At 46.2% G+C, this 16,391-nt stretch overlaps 1 protein-coding gene across 2 annotated transcripts in view; it reads right to left on the bottom strand.

Annotated features, from left to right (window-relative positions):
- Positions 1–16,042, bottom strand: part of RASGRP1 (RAS guanyl releasing protein 1) — a 78,880-nt gene extending 62,838 nt beyond the window's left edge. For both annotated transcript variants that reach the window (XM_070378250.1, XM_070378251.1), the window contains exons 1-2: positions 15,796–16,042; positions 11,363–11,547 (exon numbers count right to left, since the gene is read on the bottom strand). In XM_070378250.1, the coding sequence (XP_070234351.1) occupies positions 11,363–11,547; positions 15,796–15,830 (220 nt within the window). In that variant the 5' untranslated portion in view covers positions 15,831–16,042. The remainder of the gene's footprint in view (positions 1–11,362; positions 11,548–15,795) is intronic.
- Between the last annotated feature and the right edge of the window lie 349 nt (positions 16,043–16,391).

Below are 16,391 nucleotides of genomic sequence, written 5' to 3'. Positions count from 1 at the left end.
TATCTTTCCCAGTTGTTATTTCTTAAAAGTCAGAAAGTTAACAAGGCCCAAAGACTTTTCCTGGTTTCTGAAAGGAAAGCTTCCCTTCAGCAAAAGCGATCTGACTTTTCCTATTCATAAGAGGGAAAAAAGCTCACTCACCTCAAGACTTTTAAGTTAATGGGAGCATTTGTTTCCTTCATTTATTATAAGTATAATCAGTCATAGTTATCATAACTTAATTAGCATTTAGCATTGAAAAGGAATGAGTAACTACTCTTCTTTTCTTGCAATGTCTTTAATTCCTCATTAGAATCATTTTAGTTGCCAAGCAACCTTCACTTTTATGTCTCATACATGAAGAGATTATGCCAGAATTATTTTTTAAAATCAATTTTAGGATGGAGTAGCAACTCTGTATGCTAGTACACCTCTTTATAAATATTGATTTTAAGATCATAATTGTTTACAATGTAGATTATGAAAAGCAAAGAGTTAATTATAGTCAACCTACCAGAAAAAGTTATATGCTTGCAGAACATAAATATGCATAGAATAGAATCTAGGAAGACACACCCAACTGTGTCAATAGTGTTTATCTTGCTTTTGGTGGTAGAATGGGTGAATGCAATTTTCTTCTTTTTGCAAGTCTGTTTTTTGTAAGCTTTCTATAGTGAATGCAATTTAAAAAGCTATTAAAATTTTTAAAGTAAGACATGAGAACTGAGTTACAATTAGATCTTTGTAAATACAAGAAAATAGATGTTAGCTAAACTTACTGTGGTAATGATTTCACAGTATATATCAATCAAGCCATCATGCTGTACACCTTGACCTTACACAGTGATGTATGCATATTTCTCAAAAAAGCTAGAAAAATGGAAGTATGTGAGTTGAGTTAGTCAGATCTTTGTAAATACAAGACCTTATACAGTGGCAAATTTTATGTTATGTACACTTTACCACAATAAAAGTGCCTATGCAAGTACAATACAGATTCAGTCTAATTAATAATTTAGAGAAAAATGGATTTAAATCTGGTTGGCCTTCTAATTCCTCACCCCAAGGATACTGGACTCTTCTAATAATCAGAAGTACTTTCTTTAAAAATATACAAGTTCCCAAAGGACTTTCAAGTTCACATTCAACATCATAATTGAAACCTGATTATGGCATTTTCAGTCTCAGAAATCGTTTCAGGAATATGACAACAGGGGAAACTGAGGCTCTGAGTTACAAAATGACAAGTCTAAGTGCTCTGGACTTAAAGCCAATGCCAACCTCAAAAACAAAACTCAAAGTTTCTTATTGTTTCACTGAAAACCATCAACAAACTTTTACCAAACATCCACAACAGAGAAATATGAAATTATATCATAAAAAGTGAAGTGAAGTGAAATCGCTCAGTTGTGTCCAACTCTTTGCAACCCTGTGGACTGTAGCCTACCAGGCTCCTCCGTCCATGGGATTCTCCAGGCAAGAATACTGGAGCGGATTGCCATTTCCTTCTCCAGGGGATCTTCCCGACCCAGAGATTGAACCTGGGTCTCCCTCATTGGAGGCAGACACTTTACCCTCTGACCCACCAGAAAGCCCTCATCATACAATGGATTTAATAAAACTTTGATTAAAATGACAATGGAGGGACTTCCTTGGTGGTCCAGTGGTTAAGAACCTGCTTGCAAGGCAGGGGACAGGCTTTCAACCCCAGGAGGGGAACTAAGGTCCCACATGATGCAGAGCAACTAAGCCCGTGCACCCCAACTACTAAGCCCTTGCGCCACATCCAGAGAGACCGCACGCCGCGACAAAAGGAGGATCCCGTATGCCGCAACCAAGGCCACAGCAGCCAATCCAGAGAGACCGCACGCCGCAACCAAGGCCACAGCAGCCAATCCAGAGAGACTGCACGCTGCAACAAACGGAGGATCCCGCACCCCGCAACCAAGGCCACAGCAGCCAATCCAGAGAGACTGCACGCTGCAACAAACTGAGGATCCCGCACCCCGCAACCAAGGCCACAGCGGCCAAATAAATGAACAAATAACAAAAACGACAATGGAATAGTCACCAAATCTTTAGAACAGGGACTTTTTGTTTTTTCAAGTTTAGAGTTAATAATACAGGAAAAGATAACAGATAAAAGAAAACATCAACAATTTACATAAAAATGTAAAATTTCACTTCATTAATACCCCAAAACCAACATAAAAATGGAAAGGAGTGAGGAAAACAAATGCCAGTAACAAATACCCATCAAGCAGTTAACAGGCTTACAAAATAAAATAAAATAAAAGCTTTTGCAAACCTCTAATAAGAAAATCATTAAGCAAATGATAAATAGGCCAAGGATATAAACAGTTCACAAAATTAGAAATATAGTAAGCAGTAAACTTATGAAAACACATTCAACAAAAGCTTGCTTTTATGTATCTATAGTGCCTGTTACCACATGGAGAGATACGAAGGCAAATGATTAAACAGATGGAATCAGAAACAGAGTGACAGTGTATAATATACAAACACATGAAGAACAGAGTCACAGAACTGAGGTTTAGCTGACCAGAAATAAGGGAAAATTTAATCACAGAGAATTTTTAGAGGAGGCAAATTGAGAACAAAAACACAGAGTGATAACTTTGACTCTAGAATGAGAATCTCTCAGTATTAAAGTTCCACTGTGACACCTTTTTAATGTTATATAGGTTTCAGGTATACACACTGTAATTCAGTGTTTGTATACACTACACAGTGACCACCCCCAAAAGTCCATTTACCGCCTGTTACCATAATGTCCTTCTAGTCAAGGCTATGGTTTTTCCAGCGGTCACGTATGGATGTCAGAGTTGGACTGTGAAGAAAGCTGAGTACCGAAGAATTGATGCTTTTGAACTGTGGTGTTGGAGAAGACTCTTGAGAGTCCCTGGGACTGCAAGGAGATCCAACCAGTCCATCCTAAAGGAGATCAGTCCTGGGTGTTCATTGGAAGGACTGATGCTGAGGCTGAAACTCCAATACTTTGGCCACCTCATGCAAAGTAACTCAATGGAAAAGACCCTGATGCTGGGAGGGATTGGGGGCAGGAGGAGAAGGGGACGGCAGAGGATGAGATGGCTGGATGGCATCACCAACTCAATGGACATGAGTTTGGGTAAACTCCGGGAGTTGGTGATGGACAGGGAGGCCTGGCATGCTGTGATTCATGAGGTCGCAAAGAGTCGGACAGGACTGAGCTGAACTGAACTGAACCATACAACTGACCCCCTGCACCTCAACCCCCAGTCCCCTTCCTCTCTCGTGACCACAGAACTGTCACTTCTTTAAGAAAATTTCTCAACTTCACTGATACGTAACTCTTTATCTCTAAGGTATATTGTTCCTTTTCTTTGAAGAACACATGGAGAGTTGTTTTATAAGATACTTAGATGAAAGAAAGAAGTAAAACAAAGGCAAATAATAGTTCTCCTAACCAGGTAACACAAAGTAAGATTTCCAGTTTTCAGCTTCCTACCTTGGCCCTTTGCCATGTAAGCATCTTCTGTAGCTGGGGGAAAGTGCTAGTAAATGTTTAGCAATGTTCTCTTCAGGGGTGGGTTGAGAAGAAGCCCTGATTAGTAGTGTTGGCCCATTTCCTTGGTGTAAATACTCCCAAAGCAGGCAACATCAAGCTCCTGGCATGACTTCATGACCATGGAGCTGGGAAGAGACACAGGCGTGTCTACCCACTATATGTATTAATACATGTATGACATGTATGTGCTATTCATGAATATCATACTGCTACAAAGCATTCATGGGCTTCCCTGATGGCTCAGACAGTAAAGAATCTGCCTGCAACGCAAGAGACCTGGGTTTGATCCCTGGGTTGGGAAGATCCCCTGGAGAAGGGAACGGCTACCCACGCCAGTATTCCTGCTTGGTGGACTCCATGAACTGAGGAGCCTGGCAGGCTACAGTACGTGGGTTGCAGAGTCAGACGTGACTGAGTAACAGCACAGCACACATACAGCATACAGCATTCATACCATACAGACACAGTGAGCATCATCTCAAGATAATGGATGACAGTAAAATGTGATGACATATTAGGAAATGATGAGTTTTGAGGGTTTATTTTTAATATAATTATAAGTTTATATAATTTAATTTTTATTGATGGTTGTGTTTAGCAACTGGCTGGTCAAACTCCTGAAGAGGTAACAACCTGCTCTCACAGAGTAAGGCTTTCAAGATTGTGACAGCATCCAATCGAGTGTGGTGCCCCGTGTATCTGCAGAGACTGTGTGAGGCTCACCTGCTTCCACTCTCGCTCTTTCCCTGCTGTCTTCCTCCTAACCACTTTAGGACAACCACATCCAGCTGGCAGCTCAAACTATCTGCAGACCAAGGCACTAAGTCCAGCAGCCGTAACCACTCCAGGAAGAAACAGGTGGGTCCTACCCTCAGGAGCTGGGCCAGAGATGAGGCCTGCACTTCAGATGACCTTCCCTGGTGGTCTCACCGTCCATCACTGCTGGTTCAGCCAACAACTGAACATAACATATTGTTTTTTTTTTTTTTGCCATATTGTGTGGTATGTAGCATCTTAGTTCCCTGACCCGGGATCCAAACCCGAGCCCCCTACATTGGAAGCACAGTCTTAACCATTGGACTATCGGGAAGTCCCCTGAACACACTGCTTTTGCTTTCACATTACTTCCTAACGTGTTTCCATCATGAATTTAATAACCTTCATGTCAACAGAGGGCCTTAAAAAGCCTGCTGGAAAAGCGGCACTGCTCCAGCTCCCCCAGCTAAGCCACTACTTCCAAGTCTTGACCTGTGGGGAACAGGCCCTCCAGCACCACAGTGAACTGGGCTGAGTGTGGCTTACAGGTGGAAATGCAGGTTGGGAATGCTGCCTTCGCGGGCCAGGAACCAAACTACAGTAATGGCAGACACCCATTTCTGTTTATTCCATGGCCAAAAGACTGACAGGTGGGAGTTTTCAAGAGAGTTCCTACAGCTGAGAAGGGATAGAAATGCAGGTAAATCTGACGGAAGTGGGCACAGTGTTACACACCTGCTCAGGGGCAGGGGCCTTTCTCTTGTTAGATCTGGACGGACTGCTTCAGACATGCCCAGGAGGCTGGCTCCACCTTACGACTGTCCAGTTCACAGAGCTGAAAAGCTATTTGCTCTTTCATTTTTCAGAGGATTTGTATGCTGCAAGCTTTCCACATGTCTTTGGAAAGCCTGAGAAAATGCTCTGATGTGTCCAAGAAGCAGGTATGTGTGCTGTAGGATGGTATTTCTCAAAATCAGTTTGTGGGTCACCTCCTCAAAGCCACAGTGACTGCAGGCTTAATGAAAAATCCTGGAGTTGACCCCCAGGAATCTGAATGCTGAACACACCCCACAATGATGACTATTCCTGTTAAAGTTGGAGAACCTCCGGTAGAGTGGAGAGCACAGGAATCTGAGACCAGAGTCCAGACCTCAGCAGCTCTCCCACTCATGAGGGAGGCCACTTTCCACAGGTTAATAACGTTCCTGAGCTTCAAATGTCTGTTAATTAAAGAAGCAAAAATAATATCCACCTCACAGGGTTGTTGTGAACATGGATGAGACCAGTTCAGGTAAGGGTCCAGCGCCCTGCTGAACAGGCAGTTAAATAGGTATCCAACCACCGTCAGTCTCCTGTCTACTGTCTCTTATTTTCTCTCAGTAATCTCACTTCTCTGACTGGAGTTTCTGAACTAAAATGCTCAGCCTTCCTGAACACTGTCAACCTTATGCGTGTACACTGTAAGGACCACCTCTGTTCTCTGCTGCAGATGGAGGTCTGCTCTAAACACCATCGCACAACAGAGCACAGATGTGAGTGGAGGGGACTTCCCATCTCCTCCTTTCTCAGGCCTGGCAGTCACTGTGTCTCACACCCAGGAGAGGGCAGACATGCCAGCCTGGCAAAATGCAGCAAAGAGGCTCCTTGGAGTACACAGCATCCCCATCACACAATACGAGTTCACTCCAGGGGGCTAAGAATGGTCATACCTGGGAGCTGCTCTAATGCCGAGAAGCTTCAGGACGTGGGTGCCTTAGGACCATCCTCTACAGTGAAATCTTGCAGCTATGACTCCCAGAGATGGGACTGCCACTGAGGAGGCTCCTGGTACCGCTGTGGTCTTCACAAAGGGCCTGTGCTCATGACGGCCAGCCTTCCTGACCCTACACTTGGTTTCGTGCCTTGGAGTTGCTGGTTCTTGGGTCTGAGTGCCTTTCAGTGTCATGGCCCTTGGCTTCTGGCCTTGTGCCTCTGTTGCCTCTGGACACCTGGCTTTGGTATAGACTAAAGCCGCAGAATGCAGAGGAACCCTGAATCTTGCCTCTGCCATGAAGAGAACTGTAGTCCCAACAGGAGTGTGTGTGCTTTTTTGGTTCTAACTTTAAAAACAGATGTAGTGCTTTATCTTTAATTAGCTGAGGTCTATAAAATGCTTTTAACAACCAACTGCAGGAAATATACCTGTTAGTGGTATGGGAAATAAACCTACCAGTCTTGGGGTTTTCTTCTTTGGGAGACACAATGCATACACTAATTTTAATTAACTCAGAATTTATTTGAGAGAGAATTTCAGGCAGATACCTGGTATATAGATAGGGCTCACTAACTATTTCCTGCATTGAATGGAATTTAATTTCTAATCCAGGGGACACCAAGCCTGCAGATTGTGGGCGCAGAGAGCAGATGTGTTCTGTGTAGCCTGAAGGGCTCCCCTGAGTAAGGGGTGGCCTGCCCTAGGAGAAGAACCCAAGCATGGCCCAGCTCAGGTTGCAAGAGGCTTCTGGGAGGGGAGACATGAAGGAAGTTGTTTTAATTCTCATAGGTTTTATTTATTTTCTTGTTTGTCCATGGAGATAGTAATACCAGACCTATTTCATAGTTGTTTTTAGTTTAAAAGAAAATCAATACATATAGCCTTCAAACACACACACACACACACACACACACACAATAAATAAGATACCACTGTGTTTCCTCTCTCAATGTAAGACAAAGACGCTGAGGTTCCTCCCATGCCCCACCGGGGAGCAGGAGGACTGCTTGCTGAGGGTCCCTTACTGGGACGTGCCTGGAGTTTTCTTTCTGATGCTGTCACAGTTGTCTTACGTTCAGAGGGGGGCAGAATTGGGATAGCTGAAACCTTCCATTTGGCTCTCAAAGCTGGCAGCCCTCTTACAAAGTGAAAACATTATGAAGAGCTCAGATGATCTCACAGGTCTTTCCTAGTTCTGAAACAGATGGTGTGATTCACATACATTTGACATAAACGTACCAGGTTGTGATGATCTGCCTCATTATGCTCAGTGGAAGAGTGGATTCACCAGCAATAATACGGTGAGGATGTAAAAGCATGACCTCTGCTTAAAACAGAAGGTGGGAGTGGGTTGTTTCATGGTGAAAGCAACACACGATGACTCAAGGCTCTGAAGTTCTAATCACAGATCTGTAACCTTGTGTGTGACACTGGGAGGCTTACTAGTACCTTCAAGAGTACCCTTAATTTGCACGTGCTGGTCATCCACCCTCAAAGGCCTTGTAATAAGTCCTTCCTCTGAGAACAGTGTGGGAGGTAATTATTGGTTAATAATACTAAAGGGGAAGCTATCTGTATAGACTGCCAAATGCCCAGGATGCCTTAGAGTCTAGTAGCTGGAGCTGCTAGAAGAATGTAAATCCCACACTGCTTTTCCCCTTTGAGTCAACCGTCCACCCAGGCTGGCACCATTGAACAGACTTTCTGCAAAGAAGGAAATATTTTCTATTTACTCTGTCCAGTAGCAGGTGCCACTCATGACTCTTGAGCATTTGAAATATGGCTGCTGAGGCTTAGGAACTGAATTTTACATTTGATTTAATTTTAATTAAAATGTCTACATAGTCACATGTGGGTAGTGGCTACCATATTGGACTGCAAAGCTATAGCCAATTCAAAACATCTACACCAAGGTGCGGAGAAGGCAATGGCACCCCACGCCAGTACTCTTGCCTGGAAAATCCCATGGACAGAGGAGCCTGGTGGGCTGCAGTCCATGGGGTCGCTAAGAGTCAGACATGACTGAGCAACTTCACTTTCACTTTCATGCACTGGAGAAGGAAATGGCTACCCACTCCAGTGTTCTTGCCTGGAGAATCCCAGGGATGGGGGAGACTGGTGGGCTGCCATCCATTGGGTCGCACAGAGTCGGACACGACTGAAGTGACTTAGCAGCAGCAGCAACACCAAGGTGAGGTTGAGAAAGTAGTAAAAAATAAATTAACTAATAAATTAACTAATCAGTCTTTATGTTCAAAAGAGTGTTTTTTCCCTCCATCTTTTTTTCCAAGTTGGTGGGAGGAGTGGCTGAAACCTGAGTCTAAAGGGAGAGATTACAAAAAAAAAAAAAAAAACGTTTCCCCACATTTCAACAGTGCTATTTCCCTCTTTTCATGGGTATTCAAATGAGAAGACTTTTAAACTCACGAAGAAAAACTAAGCCAGGCTGTTTTACTCTAAAGCAAAACTCTTCTACACTAATCAGAGAAAATAACCAGTAAGATGTCTCAAAAAATTTTTTAAAAATTAACCTCGCTCATTACTATTCTCTGATCATCTCCGAGGAGACCTACAAAGGCAGAAGTGACACGGCTGGCTGCCTGTCACTGTCGTGCTTGAATCCCCAGCCCCACCCCCTCCAGCTCCACACCCCTCCTCCACTGGACAACTCAACAGATAACCAGAGTCAAAATCACAGATGAAAGTGCTGGCTCCCATTCTCTCCAGACATAGGGTGTCTTTTCTTTTCTGTCTGTTTCATGTAAATTCTGTGGCAGGAAGCCCTTCAGGACATCACGTGCAAAGCCTTGCCTTGAGATGGCACCTTGCTGCCTCCCGCAGCATTCTCACAGTCCTGCTCAGAGATTTGAACGGAGTGGCTGCTCTCCCCAATATGCGTCCTCAACCCCAGAGTGAACTTACTCCAAGTCTTCATGGTTTAACGAATTTATTCTTCCTGCATGCCTTAGCTTATCACTGCCCTGTCTTTTGCATGTTTCCCCCCCTAAATAGTGCATTTCTCAGTAATTCTAAGCTTGAATAATTGAAGAGGGGTTCGGTCACTGTAATTCTCATGGAACAGCCAGTCAGGTGCAATTAGGGGCTTAATTAGGGACTATCTATGCTTCATGATAATGGTTAAAAGACCATTAGACTCAATGGGATTTTTATACCTTTGGGATTTTAAGGTATTTTTCAGTCAATATAATCCAGGAAATAAAGTATCTTTAGCCCTCTTAGGATTCATTCATTGAGGGGAGTGGGTTAGGCTTGCTTATTCTGCAGGGGTTCAGAATCCCTCCTGTATTTTTCAGGTTGATGGCTGGACGATTTGAAGGTTAGAAAAACAGCCCTGAACCCGGAGGGCAACTTGCATGACTGGCACTGGAGGAAGAAAGATGGCAGGATTGTTGGGTCCTGTTTCCTCAACAGGGAAATGGAAAGAGGATCAAAATGCTTATTCATGAAATAGTCACAGTGCCCTGCCAAAGACCGATAAATAAGACGACCATGACTGTGTGAGAAGCTTTGCAGCGTACGAGCTGGGAACCAGGTGAAAGTCAAGTGCCTGATGAACAACGGCTCATCACCGCCATGCTTCCCCCCATCCCCCTGGCTTCTAGTTTATCTCCTTGTATGGTTATTTTCCAAAGAGGTTAAATAGAAAACCATTTATTTTGCTCCTGAATTCATTCTTAGCTGAAAGACTAAAGTATAAATAAATAACAATTCAATTAAAATTTAATGCTGAATTAGTAAAAAAAAAAAAAAAATCTGCTCATTCTTTTCCAAGTTAAAAAATCTAAAACAAAAAAGCAGTGATTCTCGAAGTGAGGTTCTTGGATCAACTGCAGCAGCATCACCTGGGAAACTGACAGAACAGTAGATTTTTGGGCCCCCCTTGGACCTTTGAGAACAGCCAGTCTGGGGGTGGGGCCCAGCAATCTGGGTTACCACAGAAACCACCACATGATTTCACAGGAATTTGAGAACCACTATTTTAAATCAATGTTGGAATCATGGAGACTATTCAATGCTTTGCTAAATCCAATTAAAGGAGAATCCCCAAAATGTCCAGTTTTCCTAAGTCTACAAATAAGGTCTGACCAAGCACCACACAGATCCAGTGAAAGTCGCTGAGTCATGTCTGACTCTTTGTGACCCAATGGACTATACAGTCCATGGAATTCTCCAGGCCAGAATACTGGAGGGGGTAGCCTTTTCCTCCTCCAGGGGATCTTCCCAACCCAGGGATCGAACCCAGGTGTCCCGCATTGCAGGTGGATTCTTTACCAGCTGAGCCACAAGGGAACACAGGTCCAGCCAGTGAATAAATCCCTCATTCTGAGTTCTAACAATCCCACAGTCACGCTACCTGGGATCCTATCAAGCACCTGGAATCTGATCAAGTCTTCCAAGGCACCTGGAAGCTGCCAGGGTGGGGTGGTCTGGGGCTTCTGAGCTGAGCCACACAAGCTCATCAGCTTCCCAGTGGGAGACAGAGAGGTCCCAAAGGAGCAGAGTGGGTACCAGTGACAACAGAACTCTATGAATTTTCCATCATTCCTTTTTCAGGGAGGGGAACAAATGTTTAGTACTTTTCCATCACTATATCACATATAACAATCAAAAGAGCGTGCCCACATTTTTTTTTTTTTAAATAGGGCATCTTTGCCGAAAACCCTTGTCAGCTGTGCTAAGCTGCTCGCCCCTCATGGTGTGTTGGGTGATGACAGAGTGCGGCATCTAGATCACTCCCTGCCAACACGTCTGGCTGCTCCTTTCACAGATCCGCAGTCTTCGATCACGCCGCTCGTTTGGCACCATCTCCCAGGCCGGGCAGTTTGGCCTTGCTCAGTCCTTCCCTACTCCACCACAATCACCCCTCGAGATTGTGAGGGGAATTATTCAGACTTTGCCATCCAATGATCCAAACTGCTGTCTGGTAACAGCGTTTGCTAGTCTTTGTGTGCCCCAAGAACACAAGAACAGAAAAGCGCCAGATGCATCACTGCATTTTATGATATTTTTTCATCACGAGAAAAACCTCCATCCTGAGAAAATTGGAAACACAAACTCTCCTCAGTAACTTTTCTCGCTTTAAATCGCACCTCTCATCACGACCTATTACACCCACACAGTCATGTGCCATAGGCACTGCACACTGTCTCCAACATTTCAAAGGCTCGAAAGCTATTTTTAAACCCCAAATGCAATGTAGGTTGCTATTCTATAAAGCACTTTTTAAGGAAGAACAAAGTAAAAGAGCCCCATTTATGCATGTGGGCAGTTCGCCAACTCACCAAAAGATTGAACACAGCTGTCGATGAGATCGTCCAGGCTGGCTCCTTTGGCGAAATGTCCCAGAGGCACCATCATTCGGAACTGGGTGATCTGGGCCAGGCCGGGATGGCAGGGGAGGGGGCTGCTGGCGGGCTTCGCCTCTAGTCTCGCTTTAGGGACTGCTCTGCAGCCATGAGTTGGTTTCCTAGGGAAAGAGAAGAGTCAGGGAATGAGATCAGAGCAGCCAGGGGACAAACCACACTGACAGCTCTGCACTCTGTAGGCAGACAGGGCAGAAAAGGAGATAAAACAATTAATCCCAGGAGCTGGGCTGATAAGACATACCCCTCCTACTTGGTAAAGGCACCAAGTGGACTGGTTGGCTGTTAAAGGGATATCTCTCAAGTAAATAGCAAGGTGAGATTTCAGGCTTGCAAGCAGGGCTCTTCAGCCTGAGACGGGTTGCTTTGGCCTGCTTTCTCCAGTTCTTGAAGGGGAGAGGCAGACGCAAGACCATCCTGGCAGGTTTTAGCTCCGAGCAATAAATTTTTTATTTTAGCTCAGAGACCATTGACTTGGGTCTTAAGAATTGTTTCAGTTTGGTCCCCTCTTCAGCTAAATTCATCCATCTTGAGCAATACCAGAGTTATTGTCTCAAGTCAGGTGGCCTCAAAAACATGTTTAAGGATGTGGGGAGGAGAAGACAAACATTGAGGACCTGAGGGTTATGGAGGTGGTGTTTAGATAATAAGCTAAATCTTGGTGGGTTCTAAGATTCTGTTTTTCATTATTGATGGTCATTGAGTCATTTTTATCATTAAACCTCATTCTATCAAGTCCTTACTGATTATGAGAGCTTTATTCTAGATGTGAATGCAAAAGGACAAGTCTGAATCTGGAAATGGCTTAGTAGCCCAATAGGTCAGCTTCACCCACTTTCACTTAGCTTTATCTTTGGTCATGACCTCAAGAGTAAAAGTCAAGTTGTTGCAAAATATCAGTAGGTTAACTGAGCATTTTATTTTTTCTTCCATTAAAAAAATAAACATAACATACACAGAGACATATCTATCATCTCTGTAGGTTTACAAACGATGGGTATTGTTGCTGGTAACTCCTTTGAGCATATTCTCCCCTTCTTACTGTGCCTCTGCCTATCATGTTTATTACCAAAGAAATGCACCTCAGATCCATAACTTTAATTACACATATTTGATAAACATATGATGGCATCAATTAATCAATAAGTACTCATTCTAGGAGTAACACATGTGTGCCAGACCAGAGCGGACCCGTGAGACAGTCTGTGAAGGTACTCTGCAAACTATAAAACACACTCATTACATGTTGTTGTTGTAGTATGAAGGTCATCTGCAAGTTCCTTAATACAAAAATCTAGCTGGAGAATGAGAACCAGACCAAGAAAAGATAACTCTGCAAATCTTAAATAACTGGCCTGTGAATGTCAAGGGCAAGAAGTGTGATGTTCTCAGAGGAGGGAGAACCAGTTCCAGGTGGAATGTTGGGGAAAGCTGTAACTGACAAGATGTAATGTCACCCAGAAGGGGCTGAAGAAGTTCTTGGATCAAAATAAAATATTGACGTACATGTGGATTTGGTGAAACCACCCTGTTAAAAGACAATGGGACCACTTACTGCACAGCCAGACTTGTGGAGGGAACACCAGGCCCTTCGAATTCCTTTTCAAAGTAGCTTCAGAATGCTGGTCTGGCATTGGCTGCTGCCACCTGTTCTGACCTAGGGTGGGCTCAGTGAAGTCCAATCAGAAACTGGCTCTTAGGATCTGCTAGCTCAAGGCAGTGATTTCTGAAAGATCAAATTGGTATTATAGGACTTGATCAAGTTTCTGGCCACTACTGATTTTCACCCAGGCCCTGAGATGGTCCCAAGATCAGATCAGTATCTGAAAATGAAAGGAAACGGTAATGGCCGCCGGAACTAGTACCTCTGATGACAGCAGGCTCTGTGATGGAGATTTACATAGTCTTTAAAGCTTACAGCCAAGATGTTATCTCCATTTCACGATTTGAAACTGAGTCTAAAAGAGGCTAAGTGACATAGACAAGGCTGTATAACTCATATGTACTAGATCTGGGACTTGTACGTGGCACCTCTCTGGTTCTGTTTAATAAATATTTACTGTGCCTGGAACTGTGCATCTTTCAATATTTCAGAATTAGCAAAAAGCTGGATAGCCCCTCCGAGGTCATTCTCCCAGCCCTTCAACCAGGCCTGTGGAAGTCCAGGCTTGGAAAGACAGTGGGATGGGGCACCAGTGCTGAGCCAGGTGGAAGCCAGGCCTCCTCTGCCCATGTCATGCTCTCTTCCCACTGCAGAAGCAGTGACGATCCTAAACCTGGCACTGGTTATCCACTGTTGGGATCAGTCAGCTTTCAGCCTTAGCTGCTGTCTTTTCACCTTTAAGACCTCCTCTTGAGGCAGAGTTGGAAAGATGAAAAGAAAGTCCTTCTGGTTAGAAGTCTTTTTTTTTTTCTCATACGCCTTCCACATTCTCTTAAGCTTGGAGAGATGAGGCCACAGCAATGAGGCTGTCTCCATATGCAGCTCTTCCCACTAGGACTGGGAGGTGGGTGTCCACCTCTGTCTCCCAACTGGCCAATCCAAGGAAAATTCCATTTTCTCCCTCAGTTGATAGCATCAACCATTCAGGACTCCGAAGACTGCCCTGACTCTAATCCGAGTAATGTTTCCCAGTGTCACCTGAAGGGGAAACCACTTTGGTCCAGGAGGTGATTCTCAAAGGTAGATGCTTTTACCAGAACTAGGAGGGGCTGGTAACATTTACCCAAAACAAATGGACTCGAAGGGAGTATTTAGAGAGGAGGAAGGTAAAAGGAAGGTGAGAGATGCAGTTGGCAGAGAGGCTGCTGAGACTCAGAGGGCTTGGGCAGGAGAAACCAGGGAGAAGAGAAACTGCTAAAACCCAGACAGCATTCAGAGAGGTCAGGAAGATGAGAAGTATGTGCACCATAATTAGGAAACTGGGCAATTTTGTTGTGCTGTCTCTTGATTGGCTGCTTTGCGACAGACCTTCAAATTGTTCTGTCTTTTCTGGTGAAATGGCTATACATAAGAATTCATAAACCACTTTCTTTTAGGCAGGTCTAAGGGTGTTTTTCCAATCCATAGAACCAACAGCCCGTAAGTCTGCAAATGCTTATGTCTTTTTAAAGGATGGTAGGCAAATGTTTCCTCACCAGCTTTAAAAAAAAAAAAAAAAAAAAAGCCGAAGAGAAACAATTTGTAAGTTGTTCCCTGAGGCTACAGCTGGTTAAGGCCCTATCTAGTTTGCTGAAGGAGATTTTCAAAACTCTGAACTGATTCAGGTGCAATCCTCTCCAGCCTCAGGTACCTCAGTGGAGGTCAAAATTTCGGGTTGAACTTTTTATGAAATTCAGCCCAGGACAGTGAGGGGAGAAACGGACAGAGAGAACGAAGGGAAACTCCCACAGTTTTCTTTGCAGTGAAAGATGGCTTTTATCGGCTTCTAGTGAGGATTTCTTTCAGTCCTGCCCTCTCCCTCCTCCCATAATACAGGCTGAATTTAATTTACCGGACCCCCTCATCTCAATCCCATGCAGAGAACAGCGCGGGACCTTCAAGGGCAGGGCAGGGGAGGGCATAAGGGGCCAAGAGCTTTTAGTGAGGAGGTCCAGCAGGGCAACGCTTCCTGCTGGACGGGGCATGTCAGGCGCAACAGAGTCTGCGTGGATGGAGGTGGGAAGAGCCCAGCTCGCCCGGCCCTATGCTGAGCTCAGGCAGTTGTCCGGTTCTGGCCCTTTGGGGAACAAACTCAAAGTTGCCCGGCCCCTCCGGGCCTCTTTACCCTGCCAACAGATTTTTGACTCACGGTCACTTTTCCGTCATTTTCTGTCACCCCAAGTCCTTCCTGAAACATGTCCCTAGGATCACGGTGGGTGAGGGGAATGTAGATTTCCCCCCAAACGGTTGCGTGGCTCGCCGACCCCTGCGCGCTGGCGGCAAACGCAGTTGTCCTTCCAGACATCCGCGGGGCTGGACGCACCGCCAGGTGGCGCTGCCGGGGCCGCTGCAGGTGCGCGGGGCGCGGAAAGTCCACGAGTGGGAGTCCCATGGGCCCAGCGCCGAAGGACCCGGGGTCCAGTCGCTTAGCGCGATTCCGGGTCTCGCCGGATCAACTCAGGGCGCGTGTCCGCACAACCGGGCTCCCTCCCCAGCCCGTCGGGCGAGATGAGGTGGGCGACCCGGGCGCGTCCGTCCCTCCAGCCCGTCGCCCTGGACTAACCCGAGACCCCGGGAGGCCGCCGCCCTCCGCACATCGGGCCCGCAGCTTCCCATAGGAGGTGGAGCCGTGCCAGCCACCCGGCGAGGTCCAGGGGTCGTGGGCGCCGTGTCCCCCGCCCCAAGAAAGGAAACAGGCGCGCCTACTCACCGTGGAGCTTCTCTCGCTTTGCCCAGGGTGCCCATGGCCGCAGCCGCGCTCCCCGAGCCACCTCACCCAGCGCGGCGGGACTGGCTCGGCGGGGCGCGGCGCATCGCCGCCGTCACCGCCGCCGCCGCCTGCCGAGCTCCTCCGCCCCGGGTCTTCTCGTCCGGGCCGCCCACCTGCCGCTCTCCGAGCTGGGTGAGCCCGACCGCGGCGCACCGCAGCACAAACTTTGTGTGAGCGCGCCCCCTCGCCCTCCTCCCTGCGCACGCGCGCACACTCTGCCGCACCACCACCTGACAAGCGCTGATGGTTATCGCCCGAGGAAATGTGTGGCGCTCTTCAGCTCTTCCCCGAAACCTACCCTCGCTACTCCGTAGTCTCCGGAGGCCTGCGCCTCCCTCCGCTCTCGCCTTTTGCTCCCGGTGCCTACATCGGCCCGGGGCTGAAGTCGGAAGCGGAGCTGGAGGGGCGGGAAGGCTCCAGGTGCCCTGGATCCCACCCAGCCCGCGGCAGGAGTTCGGGTGGGAGCCGGAGGAAACTGGCCTCGCTCGGTGGCTCTCAGGGCAATCCCCACCTCCTTCGCCTTCCCGAATTTCAGT

Source organism: Bos mutus, chromosome 10, assembly GCF_027580195.1.
Source record: "Bos mutus isolate GX-2022 chromosome 10, NWIPB_WYAK_1.1, whole genome shotgun sequence".
NCBI classification, from domain to species: domain Eukaryota; kingdom Metazoa; phylum Chordata; class Mammalia; order Artiodactyla; family Bovidae; genus Bos; species Bos mutus.
Note: the sequence above shows the minus strand (reverse complement) of the source record. Positions and strands in the feature narration are given on the sequence as shown.